Source organism: Phycodurus eques, chromosome 7 (genome assembly GCF_024500275.1).
Source record: "Phycodurus eques isolate BA_2022a chromosome 7, UOR_Pequ_1.1, whole genome shotgun sequence".
NCBI classification, from domain to species: domain Eukaryota; kingdom Metazoa; phylum Chordata; class Actinopteri; order Syngnathiformes; family Syngnathidae; genus Phycodurus; species Phycodurus eques.
This window is the reverse complement of record NC_084531.1, coordinates 8,229,106-8,244,246: the sequence shown is the minus strand read 5'-3', so window position 1 is coordinate 8,244,246 and position 15,141 is coordinate 8,229,106. Positions and strand designations below refer to the sequence as shown.

General features: G+C 39.8%; 1 protein-coding gene across 6 annotated transcripts in view; it reads right to left on the bottom strand.

The window, feature by feature from the left end:
• The window catches only part of aplp2 (amyloid beta (A4) precursor-like protein 2), an 89,570-nt gene extending 76,849 nt beyond the window's left edge, over positions 1 to 12,721 (bottom strand). For 3 of the 6 annotated variants that reach the window (XM_061680795.1, XM_061680796.1, XM_061680799.1), the window contains exon 1: positions 12,409 to 12,721. In XM_061680795.1, coding sequence (XP_061536779.1) covers positions 12,409 to 12,480 — 72 coding nt within the window. In that variant the 5' untranslated portion in view covers positions 12,481 to 12,721. The remainder of the gene's footprint in view (positions 1 to 12,408) is intronic. The other 3 variants (XM_061680798.1, XM_061680800.1, XM_061680797.1) reach the window with 2 other exon arrangements.
• Positions 12,722 to 15,141: the final 2,420 nt, after the last annotated feature.

Below are 15,141 nucleotides of genomic sequence, written 5' to 3'. Positions count from 1 at the left end.
AGCGCTTTATAGGTTTTATATAATTTATAAATTTTATAATTATAATATAAAAATAAATCAAAACCGCCAATTATTAATTATGAAACTATGTAAATCATTAGTAAAATTGGATTTATGGCTATGTCTGCAGAGCGGCAAACCTATAGAAATCAACTTCCCTAGAAACTGGCTTCCCCGCTGTCTGTGTCCCATCTTATCCTCCCTCCCTGATAATGATAGTTCTCAAAATATTTTTATTCTGCCATCATGATTTAGTGATTTATGCTGCGTTGACAACAGACATGATGCATACATTCAACCTCTGCAGCTTGGCATCGTATTTAGCCGCGTTAGCTGTAGCTTGTAGGTTAGCTGTAGCTTGTACGTTAGCTGGGGCGCCACAAATACATTGCACGCAACAAGCATTCCACCTTAGTAGACGGACATTGGAAAGCAGCAAGATTGGGCGACAATAGGGACGCTTCAGTTTGGAGTAGCCACTGGCTAGCATAATGATGGTAAAGCCACGTGGTTCCAGCAATTAACTGCGACATGCAAATTGAATTATTGCCATAATAAAGACATTTTGTTGTTGTTAATGTGTGTTTATGTTTCCACTAGTTGAATGTGTGGCTTATTTAACTCACATTTACGGTTTATGGTGCACGACTATGTCATTATCAAATGATCAAATCCACAGATTGCTCAGTTTGGCCGGACGGCCAGATCTAGGAAGGCTTCTGGTCATCCCAAACGTGTTCCATTTAAGGATTACGGAGGCTACTGTGCTCTTAGGAACTTTAAGTGCAGCACAATTTTTTTTGTAACCTTGGCCAGATCTGTGCCTTGCCACAATTCTGTCTCTGAGCTCTTCAGGCAGTTCCTTTGACCTCATGATACTCATTTGCTCTGACATGCACTGTGAGCTGTTAGGTCTTATATAGACAGGGATGTGGCTTTCCTAATTAAGTCCAATCAGTATAATCAAACACAGCTGGACTCCAATTAAGGTGTAGAACCATCTCAAGGATGATCAGAAGAAATGGACAGCACCCAAGTTAAATATATGAGTGTCACAGCAAAGGGTCTGAATACTGAATAATGGCTGTGTGATATTTCAGTTTTTCTTTTTTAATACATCTGCAAAAATTTCAACAATTTTGTTTTTTTCTGTCAATATGGTTTGGTGTGTGTACGTTAATGAGAAAAAAAAAAAAATGATTTTAGCAAATGGCTACAATATAACAAAGAGTGAAACATTTAAGGGGTCTGAATATTTTCCGAACCCACTGTATAAACAAACAACCATTCACACTCACATTCACACCTACGGGCAATTTAGAGTCTTCAATTAACCTACCATGGATGTTTTTGGGATGTGGGAGGAAACCAGAGTACCCAGAGAAAAGCCACGCAGGCACGGGGAGAACATGCAAACACCACACAGGCGAGGACAGAATTGTACTCGGGTCCCCAGAACCGTGAGACAGATGTGCTAACCAGTCGTCCACCGTGCTGCCCTTATAACTGCCATGAGAAAAACATTTGAAAAAAAACACGAATAAGTAGTGGATCGGACTATAAAAACACGAAATAACGGGGGTTTCCACAAAATAACGGGAAAGAGGTTCCCAAAATAATATCCACCAATCGGTGAATTACCAAATGGTGAACTGCGAACATGTGGGGGTCTACTTTATTTGGGCTTTATCTTGGGAAATTACTAATTTATTCTCATCACATTAGAATAATTTTTCTTAAAATGTTTTAACTTTTTTTGTTAAAAATAGGCCACTTTTTAATTCCTCAAATTACAGTGTTTAATTTAATGGGGGGCTGTAACAAATTTATAGAATTTCAATTCATTTCAATGGGAAAAAAATTATTTGATATGCAAGTAAATTGAGCAACGAGCTTGGTCAGGGAACAATAAGCTACCACTATATTTATGGTTTAAACTATTAATAAAAGCAATTATAAACATGCTGCACAGTAGTCGACTGGTTAGCACATCCGCCTCACAGTTCTGAGGACCAGGGTTCAAATCCCAGCCCCGTCTGTATGGAGTTTGCATGTTCCTGCGTGGTTTTTCTCCGGCCACTCCGGTTTCCTCGCACATCCCCCCCAAAAACAACATGCATGCTAAGTTAATTGGGGACTCTAAATTGCCCGTAGGTGTGAATGTGGGTGTGAATTGTTGTTTGTTTCCATGTGCCCTGCGATTGGCTGGCAACCAGTATAGGGTGTACTCCGCCTTCCGCCCGAAGATTGCTGGGATAGGCTCTAGCACCCCCGCAACCCTAGTGAGGATAAGCGGAATGGAAGATGAATGAATGAATGAATGAATTATAAACATTTTGGAGGGGCTCCATTACATGTGTTTTTTCTCTATTCGTGGCAAGGTCCCACCCATTCCGTGTCAATACAAAACGGCGACCTGGCAAAAAGGTGGGAAAATTACCATTTCTGCCAACTGGACCAAAGGAACTGTGTTGTGCAAAGAGACTTTGTACTTCCTATTTGAGCACTCAAGTGTTTTTTCTTGTCACTTAAGAGGATTCGCAACATTTGAAAACAAGCTTTCACCAGCTAATCCACCAGTGAAGGCCAGCGGGGGCAGCAGATGATTGACATGACAGAAGGTGACGAGGCAGCCTGACACACAAGGACATGGATTGGAAACCAACAAGCTCTTTGGGGTGGGATTGATTCATCAGTCACAACCGCCCCTTACACGACAAAGCCTTGGGTCGTTCCCAAAACAAAAGGACCTACGCAGGGAACCATTCAGCCATGCTATCAGCTCTTATCCAGGGTACCACACAGCACACACACTTTGCGCACACAGGAATGCACCAGCATAAATTTGATAAAATGAACAATGCTGACCGTCATGTCTTAGTCTGTACTCAACTTTGCCCACAACGTACATTTGTATGCTGAAGAATGAAAAATGTAAATTGACTTACAAGTTCAATTATTTTCATGACTGAGCTACTAACTCAATTTACCCGTACAGTGGTGTCTTGGGAAACGAGTTGAATTCATTCCGTGACCACGCTCGTACCTCAAAACATCTGTATCTCAAATAATATTTCTCCATTCAATTAATGGCAATGTCAGTCAACCACTTCAGCCCCCCGCCCCCACAAAAAACAATTTGCAAAGTGTTTTTAATAAGGAAAATGGCACTGTATAATATTGTGCTTTATAAAAACTATAGTAATAACATGATTAAATAGATTGTAAAGACAAACCGTTTGTCCATCATGATTAATTAATTGTGACGGTGCGGCTCCTTCTGGTGTGTGCGACTTTGCCATCTGGGGCAGTACAATACCAACATAGGGATATACATGGAGAAGGTCACAACTAAGCTGAATAAGCTGCAGTAATATTAGACATTTTTAGCACAGGATAAAGAAAATATACCTGTATTGTTATATTGTCTGTCTATAAGTGTTGCTCCACCGTTTATGTTGAAATATTTGTTGCTTAAAGGGAGGGGTCTAAAACCATGACACTACAACTGTTAGCCCATCTATGGTGTTTTGCACTGATCGTCAGCATTAAGCTAAGTGGACTTTCCTAAGGCAAAGCTATGTGATTCTTTTACCTGCAGAATGTGTAATTCTCTTTGTTTTATGTTTAATTTAACAGTAAACTTCATCAGAGTGGCATTAAACAGCTTGAAGCCTCTTTTTTGAAGACCTGTTTAATATCTCTCAAACTGCTGCTTGTTGTGATGTGAAGTGTGTTACGTTTACTGTCACCATCAAGCGCTCACATCTCCAATTTTTGCTCGCAAATCACAGCAAAAATTTGGCCGAATGACTGCTCCTATCTAAAAATCTCAGAAGTCGGGGCACTTGTAAGTCAAGGTAAGACTTTACTGAAATGGATGCATTGTATAAAGGATTGTTACACAGTCAGGCTCTTGTGGCATTCACTGAGGCATAGGTTAATTGTGAGTCAAGCTTATGTCATTTGTGTGATCAATACAAGCTAAAAATATTGACATTGTCATTAGGAATGGAAAAGTTTGGCTCAATTATCAATCCTTTGTCATGTAGGATTTGCTCAAATGAGGTAAAGCTGTGTCAGGGTTCTGTTATGTAGTATGTATGTTATGTTGCAGGTCAAATCAAACCAAAAAAACTGACACAAAGAAAATTGGATAAGACATACTCTGCTGCTGTTTTTTTAGCTCTGCCCCCCACCCTGTGGCAGCGACACAAAGGGGTAAAAAGGCAGACAGAGATGTCTAATTTATAGTTTCTTTCTTTGCAAATATTGTACACTCATTCCCGCTATATGTGATATAGACACATGCACCTTATTTCACCCAGAATCATAAAGTTGGATAAGTGAAAAATGTTTCATGATCTTCAATTTATACAACAGGATCGTCAATTTAGGCCAAAGTATTTTGCTGCATAAACGGGCTGCTATAGAAATTCAAAGTAAACAAAGATCATAATAATACGTTCAACTTCAATCTCCTAAATAAAGATGGAGTAAAGTTGCAATACAATTTGGTAGCAGTCAAAAGTCCGCAGACACATTCTCATTGACTAGCATGGTAAAGTGAGTCCAAACATCTGACCCATACTGTATACCTAACCTGTATAACTCCAATACCTGGTGGAAAGTGAATAGAATGAGGTTTCCCCAAGTGAGAAAGGTTAGTGCACCACTATGACTGCAATGGGTAAACTAGGGCTTTATTGCTTTACAGTGGGTTAAGTTCATTTAAATGTGAAGAGGTTTAGCTCTGAGCCATGGGCATTGCAATGCTGCCACTGTTTTTCCACCTTTTGTTTAAACAGGCAGTTGATGTTGGAATGTTAACAAGAATGTTGAATAAAAACTATCACTGTCGAGGAGAAAAACATGCTTTTGTTTTAGTAATTTTAGTAAACATTCATCCCCTGGATTCTTGTAGCTCACAATTTACCTATTTTCGGTCTATGTATACCATAATTTCTCCTTTATAATGTGCATTTTTTCCCCCCCAAAAAAATTGTCAAAAGTCAATAGTGCGCATTATACATATGTATAGGGGAAATGTGGAAAAAAAAAACGTTCACATTTTAGAAATGTATGCCGTCATCTAGAGGTTATGGAAAAAGCTGTACACTTTCATTCCAATGTCACCACCACCTAGAGGTTATGAGAAAGGTGTACACTACAAGCGGCCGAAATGAGTTTCCTCCGCAGGGTGTCCGGGCTCTCCCTTAGAGATAGGGTGAGAAGCTCGGTTATCCGGGAGGATCTCAGAGTAGAACCGTTGCTCCTTCACATAGAGAGGAGCCAGATGAGGTGGCTGGGGCATCTGATTCGGATGCCTCCCGGACGCCTCCCTGGTGAGGTGTTCCGGACACGTCCCACCGGGAGGAGACCCCGGGGACGACCCAGGACACACTGGAGAGACTACATCCTTCGGCTGGCCTGGGAGCGCCTCGGGATCCCCGTGGAAGAGCTGGATGAAGTCGCTGTGGAAAGGGAAGTCTTGGGCGTCCCTGTTAAAGCTACTGCCCCCGCGACCCGACCTCAGATAAGCGGTAGAAGATGGATGGATGGATGGTGTTTTGCCTAGCCCTTCATGTTTTCTTTAAAGAATTGTACCCATCATACAAATTCTGCCTGGGTAATCAAACATATGAGCACAAATGTGTGTTTTCTCATTTACGAAATAAAAGTAAAGTTGTGAATTTCAAAATAAGAGCAAGTAAATAAAAAAAGTATTCCATGTTCAACTAAAGTGCTTAACTTCAGAATAATTCTTTGAAAAAATACTTTGTTTTGATCATATGGGTAGAAGCAAAATCATGCATTGTAAAAATGCATTATACATAGGTAGAAAGGTTTTCCTGAATTTTTAGGTCAACTTCAGGGGTGCGCATTATACACGAGGAATTACGGTATGTGTATTTCTGAAACGCCCTAATACACCACAGGATGTCTAAATAGGAAAGTAGTTAAGTGAATCGTGAGCCAAGGACAAACTGCGATATAGCAGGCGAACATTGTGATATAGTTGGTCCACGGACATATGTTGATGTGATACATCCTGACTGAGAGTTTTTATGTCATGGAGGAGCTAAGTTTAGCCTGGGGTGTTATGTAGACTTTGCTGCATTGGGTGCGTTTTTTTTTTTTTTTTTTAAATCATCTGTAAACCATTCGATTTTAGGGTAATGTAAGTGTTATTGGGATCATAGTTTGTGGTATATTTACGGTTTAAACAACTAATCTAGGCAATTATAAACATTTGGGGTGGGTGTCGATTACTTGTTTTGTTTTCGGCAGGGCTCCATCTCTTCCGGTATTTACGGGGCATTACTGTAACTACTTCCACATACAGTATTACCGTTTATGTGTTGCCATGTCCGTAGATCTAAAGACTGATATTTCAGACGGTGATGTAACCAACAACGTGTTTAGCGCTGTCGCTGGCTAACGGTATGTGTTGCACAACGTGTTCATTTATGCGTGGTGTTTCAACAGGGAGGCAAGATAAGTGGCGTAAAACGTATGGATAGCATAAACCACTGTGCCCTTAATCCAAGAGAAAAGGCCTAGATAAACCCAGCGTGAATCACAAGGTCAGAAGGCCTCGCTTGTGAAGGGAACGCCACAAAGTGGGCGAGCTGCTGCAGATGAGGAAATACGCTGCAAAAATTTGGCTTAAAGAAGAAAAGGTAATAAATTGTTAATATGTTACTTAATTTAAGCAACATTATCTGCCAATACAATAGGAAAATTTGACTTACTGTGATATATTACCACCTATTTTTTAGGCTTCGGGAAATTATTTGCTGATTTGCATGATTCGCTTAGTTATTTATATATTATATATATAATATAGATATATTTATATCATCTATTGACTCAAATTATCTTTTTTTTTTTTAAAACGATTTTTTTACAGAGAAGTCTGGTAAAACGTATGGAATTTCAAAACGTTAAGGAATTTCAAAACGTTAAGGAACCCTGAATTATGGTATTTCTTATTTTAAGTCAAATTTATTCATAATCCATCCATTTTCTTTTACCGCTTATCCTCACTAGGGTCCCGGGACTTATTCATAGAGTAACAAAAGCTTCATAAGTTATCAAACCTGATTAAGATTTTTAACATAAAAATGCATAACCCAACACTCATTGGCAAGACCACACCTTAGTTTAGCTCTCTGCTCACCTTGCATACCACACCACTCGCACTCTCCAATCCAGCAGTTTTATTAACCTCTTCGTTCCCAAAGTCCACACTACTTTTGGTCGATCTTTTCAATTTTCTGCCCCAAATGACTGAAACACTGCAACAAATAATGAAACTCACCTCATTCATTCCAATATCATCTTTTAAAAAGTTAGTGAGGGATACTGTGCATGACTGCTGCACCTGCTTTTTATTCACAATTTGGTATGATGTAATGTAACATGGAAATATGTAACTACTGTACATCACATTGTACAGTTTGTTGTATTTGTATTTACTTTAATTTTGTTTTGTTTTACTCTGCTGCCTGCTGCCAGGTCGGCATTGCAAATAAGAATCAGTTCTCAATTGCCTTACCTCGATAAATAGAGGTTAAAAAATGAAATGGTCCAACACAAATATTGCCTCCTAAGAAGAAATATGTTGGCAGACAAAGAACAAACATATTTCACCTTGGTTTGAAATATTTAATCTAGGTTCGTCTTTACTTTTTGCAGTGCAGATAGCTGACACAACAAAGGTGTTTGCACTCAGCTGACTGCTAGAGCAGCGGCCGTGAGCAACAAGAGGGCGTGCGGGGAATAAAACACTTCTGACACGGTAAGCGAGCGAGCTTCTCTGGAGCCCATAAATCAAAAGGTCAAGGTCGGCGCAGTTCTGCATGGCAGCGTCCACCACACCACACTTGTTTGTGTTTAACGCTTAAAATCGACGAGTCAAGTGCTGTAACATGGCAGTTGAATGAGAATGGGAAATACCTTACTGGATAAATATATATGTGATCAAATTAAACTAGAAATTTAATTATGTTACAAATTGTTCATGTATGCCTATAACACAGGTTAAATACATCAACTCATATCATATCATCGGACTGGAAACACGTGTAAGTGCTATGATCTTCCAGGTGGGATGCCATGACATTCAATCTTGTTTTCTAGCCACCATCTTGGCTTTGCTCTCTAAAGTAGCTATCCATCCATCCATCCATTTTCTGAGCCGCTTATCCTCACTAGGGTCGCGGGCGTGCTGGAGCCTATCCCAGCTGTCATCGGGCAGGAGGCGGGCTACACCGTGAACTGGTTGCTAGCCAATCGCAGGGAACATACAAACAAACAACCATTCGCACTCACATTCACACCTACGGGCAATTTAGAGTCTCCAATTAATGCATGTTTTTGGGATGTGGGATGAAACCGGAGTGCCCGGAGAAAACCCACGTAGGCACGGGGAGAACATGCAAACTCCACACAGGCGGGACCGGGGATTGAACCCTGTTCCTCAGAACTGTGAGGCTGACGCGCTAACCAGTCGGCCACCGTGCCGCCCGTATTAATATTATTGCTTAATATTTTATTGTTGTATTTATTATATATTTGTTTATATTTATTTTTTATGGCATTTATTTTGTCATACTTAATACACACACAGCGGCCGACTGGTTAGAGCGTCAGCCTCACATATATAATATATAAATATATATATATAATATAATATATATAATATATAATATATAAATATAAAATAATAATAATATATAATAATATATATAATATATATATATATATATATATATAATATATATAGTATATTATTATATTTTGCATATAATCTATAATTATTGTGATAGTTTTTGTTTTAACAATTATTAGGTTTATCATCACATTTAGTCCAGTGAGAAATTATTAATGTTATTCTTTTGTCCACATGGACTCCTCTCAAGTTTCTATTGACACTTTCAACAGCGTCGGGAGGCCAATGAAGTCATATGCATGTGCTGCTGGGAGTGCAAATAAATCTCAAACAAACAAAGAAGACAAGCAGCACCATTCAGCTCAGCTATCGATGAAACAACACACACACACACACACACAAAAACGCTAAGCATGCGACTTGGCCACCACTGGCCTTGCCACCGTACGATTCCAACATTTAATCACACTGACTGATCAGGAGGAGCCGTGGATTTCCTGCATTAATCACCCCTGGGGAGCAGTCTGCCCTGTATCGACCGCCCGCATGGCAGCATCGATTCCTTTTGGCTATGCGTTTTCTGGTCGCGGGGAGGGTTCCTGGAGGGTGGTACCTGACTGGGTGGACCGGCCTCCAAATGGCGATGAACGGTCAGCTGGAGACGTCTTGTTAAGAACGGTTTGCTGACACACACGTGCGATCCTGAGCGAGGTGTGAAAGTGGACCTCAGATGGAGCTGAAGTTGAAGGGGGGTGGGGTGGTTTTGTTTGAAAAAGAGGTGTCAGAGCACCAACCACTGTATCCCAACCTTTATTGAGCCAAGGCACATACAGTATTTTACATTGTTGAAGTCAGACATCTTGACTGAGAGACTTAACATCTTAGTACATACAGTATGTCCCAGAGGAGTTAAGTTTAGCCTTGGTTGTTAGTGGAATTTATGGAGACTAGAGTCTTTGCTGCATGCATATGCACTTCCAGTGCATTTTTTTCAAAACCAAATCATCTGCAAGCCATCTATTCGTAATGGTAATGCTCTAAGATGAGTTTGACATATTGATTGATTGTACTTTATGCATCCCTCCTATTTTTGTGTGTGTTACAGACGCGAGACACACAAACGAGATCCCTGATTTTTGTACCAATTGGCACACTTGATGATGGCAGCAGTTGGGTTGCTTCGATAACAATAATATCTGACACTTTTATGATTGGTTTAGGGTAGACAGTATACAACGACAAGGGTAGATAATATGCAACGACAAAGAACAGGTGGTGTTGCAGACAATTCAAAAGTAATAATGTTCTTGACGTATTCTAATGATCCCTGAAAATGGAATATTGATTTGGAATTAATATTAACAGAGAAGAGACAAGGATGAGGAATAATGCTCACCCACAGCCATCTTCAGATAGAGCAATACCATTTCAAAAATCCATCCATCCATATCCACAAAAATCCATCTGTATGGTTCTTCATTTGACCAATTAAACCATGATATTTTCTAAGAGAATGGTTTGAGATCCTACATGGAACGAATACCAGATAACCTTCTCTAGCCTCAGCCACTTGGGCCATTTTGTCAGAAACAATAATTATTGATACATTTCTTGCTTAGCAACCGTAATTCCTGAAATGGTGACGCTCAAGAAAAAAAAAAAAGTGATCCTTGACAATCTGCCATGTTTTGACATTTACCAATAACCATCAGTCATCTTAAAATACAGCTACCATTTTAGAAATCCATAGCAGAACATTCAAAATGAGGTTGGTTCTTGATTTGACAAATCAAACAACATTTTGTGAGAGAAACTACTGCATTGAGTACCAGGGACCATTCTCTGACCTCAGCCACTGTGGCAATTTTTTCAGAAATCATCATAATTTATAAGATTCTTGCTATGGAATAGTAATCCCTGAAATGATGAAGCTCAAGGTAAAAATTTCAACTTTGACCATCAGCCATCTTGTATCAAAAAATCAGAAGTGTCTTGGGTCAAAATCAATAGGGTCATTGCTATGACAGAATAACAGATACCAAAACTGAGAAGGGACAAATGGCAGTATAACCACTCAGCCACCTCACCGTCCTGCTCACCATTATTGGCACCCCTTCAATTTTTAGATAACCTGTATAATATCGTCAGTAATAAATGGAAATGTACCAAACTTATATCATCAGTATCTTTGAATTCGAGGTCCAAAGTAATTTAACAAAGCAATTTGTTTTTATCAACTTAGACATTATAATTTCAAAGAAAAAAAAAACCAACAGAAAACAGCATGTGCGGCAATACTGGCACTCCTCAATATTTGGTTGCGCACCCTTTTGGCAGTGATGACAGCCTCCAAACATTTCTTGTATCCATCTATAAGCTTTTTGCACTTTTCAGGTGGTATTTTCTCCCACTCATCCTTTGCAATTTAATCAAGGTCTTGAACATTTGCAGGGTTCTTTTCCCCTGTGGCAGATTTCAGCTCCACCCAAAGATTTTCAATTGGATTGAGGTCAGGACTCATTGCTGGCCATTTTAAAACAGTCAATTTTTTTCCTTTTCAACCATTCCTGTGTGCTTTGGGTCTTTGTCTTGCTGGAGTAGCCATAATCTTCACCTCAAACCAAGTTTTTTACATTTGGTACTCTCTCTTGATAATTTCCTGATTTCATGATATCTGTGCTACAGTCGAGGCCTCCAGTACCAGATGCAACAAAGCAGCCTGACGACATTAAGGATCCTCGACCATGCTTGACTGTTGGTAGGGTGTTATTTTCTTTAAAGTATTCATTGCATCATCTGTAAACATACTGTTTGTGTGCATTGCCAAACAGCTCTATTTTTGTTTCATAGGTCCATAAAATGTGTATCATTTTCTATTTTGTATCAAACACAAGTCCTCAATAAAAAAAAAATTGTTTCACTTCACTCATTTTCTTCAGGAGACATTACACATTTAATACTTAAACTCCATGGGTGCAATAATAGTGAGCAGGACTGGATATAAGATATCTTTCAAAATTCGTAATGTTCTTCACAAACATGATTTCTTCTTATATTGTGGTCATCATGTGGGCGGTGATTGAATAATTCCGCGTTCATTGTGGGAGCTACGTTCCATACCCAACCACAATACAAGCCTAAAAATATCCCTACTAGACTTTTAAAAAACATTGTAAACATATTTGAACACAAAAAAATGCAAGCATCAAATGCATTTAGAATAAATAATACTGAAATAAAATGTATAATTTAAATCTTAAATGACCCTTCTCTCAAGTTGAGATATTGTTACAATTTATTGAAATACACTAAATATATTTATCAGAAAATCCGCGATGCAGCGGAAACGCGAGACGGCGGGGGGGTCACTGCACTACACCTGACAAAACAGCATGTGTGGTCTGTCTACAGTCCAAGTGGATTAAAAACGTCCGACTCTGCGATAAAGATAGACTGTAAACAGCCAGCATGGAGGGAGGGAGGGAGGTTACTGTGTGTTACAGTATATGCGTGCTCCCCGGAGGCCTGACAAAGCCACTCGTCTTTCATTTGATCTCTGCACCACGCACCTTCTCGAATGAAACCAGTGAGGGAGGGCGGGGGGCGGATATGTCAAGCAGACCATTTTGTTGGAAAATATTACCAAAATGACCCCCCCCCCCCCCAAATAAAAAAACAACACAAAAAAATCCAGCTCAAAATGTACCAGACATGTTTTAGGGTAAACGTACCTCGATGTATCCGGCCAACGATGGCACCACGACGGCCAAGACCAGAGCTGATATCACCGGGACGGAACCCATCTTCCACGAGTGGGAAAGAACTCCTTAAAAGCTGTCCGGCGTCAAAAAGACACACTTCAAAAGAGTCCCCGGGAATGCTACGACGATATCCGTTCTTGGCCACAAGTCTTGCTCCTGCTTCCTGCTCCTGCCTGTTCGGACGGGCAGCGGAAAAACGTAGGGAGATTCACCCAGCCGGAGTCGCTCCGCCGTAGAAATGTGGGCAGAGATTATTGGGAAGGCTGCTCCATAGATGTTGCCTCCTCCCTCCTCTCTATTGCTGGTTCGGGCTCATCCACTCACACGCATTGTGGGCTGCCCGCACTGCGCCCCCTGGGTGGCATCCAACGGTAACTGCAGGAAAAACGGGGAGACGTCTCGATAGTGCAGTGGTTCCCAAATTGGGGTCTGTAAAATAATTTGCAATAAATAATTATGTCTTTTTTTTTTTTAAAGTGCATACCTACATATGGGAACCAGCATGCTAATCAAACAAAGATACTAAACCAATGACTCCTTTTTGGGCCAATTAATAGAAGCTCTGATGATATGATTGTAACGTATCATTATCACATATATCTGAAACGAATAAAGTGATGGTGGAGTTGGGTAGACAAAAGGTGTATTATTACAGTAATAAGTCCTATTTATCGAGAATAAAAGGTGCATTTTTGAGAGTATAGTCCTACTTTTCTAAGAAAATAAAGGCATCATTTCTACAGAAAAAGGTGGAATATTGCCAGAATAAAGTTCTATCTTTGAAATTCATTTGTTAAAATGTGACACTCTTCCATCATTCTTTTTTTCTCGAAGAAATGTGACCGTAGTCATAACATTACAACATTTTTTTCTCAAAAATAGGCACCTTTTTAAATGTCTAAAGTCAAGTTCATTTCTGTAGCCCTTAATCGCGAGAGTTTCAAAGAGCTTCACAGGCCCTCACAGTTCACAATAATCAACAACATCCCCTTGTCTATACCCTTCATCCAGGCAAGGGGGGAAAAAAAACATTTTAGGGGCAAATAAGGAAGTAACTTCGACAAGGGATCACCGATGGAAGAATACCCCTTCCAGGATGCAATGGCTGCTGAGTGGGCAATATTAATTACATGAGATGATGCTATACAATGTCAATTTAAACAGCATGAGAGTCCGTTCAATGAAGTGAAGCACCGTGGGTAGACTACTCCAGGGAAACTGTCCTCCTAAGTACCTGTTTCTGTTGGTCGATACATAATCCTCCACAGCAAACGGCCTCATTTCCCTCAACGCCACCTAGTCTAATCTCCAAACAGGAGGGGGGGGGGGGGGGGGGGGGCGGGCGGCAATAAAACAGGCCACAGTCCAGATGTCAGGATGTGTGGCAGGGTGAGAGACTAGTTGCATACTGGGTGTGGTTAAACCAAATGTGAGTCTTAAGTAAAGATTTCAACATTTCTACAGAGGTAACCTCTCTAATTTCTGATGGTAGGGCATTACAGATTACCAGAGCCCAGTGCTAGTGCAGGTTACAGTAAATTAGTTCGGTTAGATTAGTCCAAGTGTAGGGCAATATGATCAAAGTAGTTACGTTTAATTGGCGTTAGGATTGTGAGGGGGTCCTTGGAAACATTTCTCAAGCCAACATTTGTTACTTGGAGGAAATACATTATTTTGCAGATATAGGGCTTCATAATATTCCTCTCAAAATAACTGAATTTTAGAATTTATAATGACCAAATCCAATCAAACATCACTGTTCAGTCTTAATCCAATGAGATCCATATTTGTTCGCATATTACCTGCGATTGGCTGGCAACCAGTTCAGGGTGTACCCCGCCTCCTGCCCGATGACAGCTGGGATAGCCATCTATTCGTAATGGTAATGCTCTAAGATGAGTTTGACATATTGATTGATTGTACTTTATGCATCCCTCCTATTTTTGTGTGTGTTACAGACGCGAGACACACAAACGAGATCCCTGATTTTTGTACCAATTGGCACACTTGATGATGGCAGCAGTTGGGTTGCTTCGATAACAATAATATCTGACTATCTATGATTGGTTTAGGGTATATATATATATATCTGAATATCTATGATTGGTTTAGGGTAGACAGTATACAACGACAAGGGTAGATAATATGCAACGACAAAGAACAGGTGGTGTTGCAGACAATTCAAAAGTAATAATGTTCTTGACGTATTCTAATGATCCCTGAAAATGGAATATTGATTTGGAATTAATATTAACAGAGAAGAGACAAGGATGAGGAATAATGCTCACCCACAGCCATCTTCAGATAGAGCAATACCATTTCAAAAATCCATCCATCCATATCCACAAAAATCCATCTGTATGGTTCTTCATTTGACCAATTAAACCATGATATTTTCTAAGAGAATGGTTTGAGATCCTACATGGAACGAATACCAGATAACCTTCTCTAGCCTCAGCCACTTGGGCCATTTTGTCAGAAACAATAATTATTGATACATTTCTTGCTTAGCAACCGTAATTCCTGAAATGGTGAAGCTCAAGAAAAAAAAAAATGTGATCCTTGACAATCTGCCATGTTTTGACATTTACCAATAACCATCAGTCATCTTAAAATACAGCTACCATTTTAGAAATCCATAGCAAAACATTCAAAATGAGGTTGGTTCTTGATTTGACAAATCAAACAACATTTTGTGAGAGA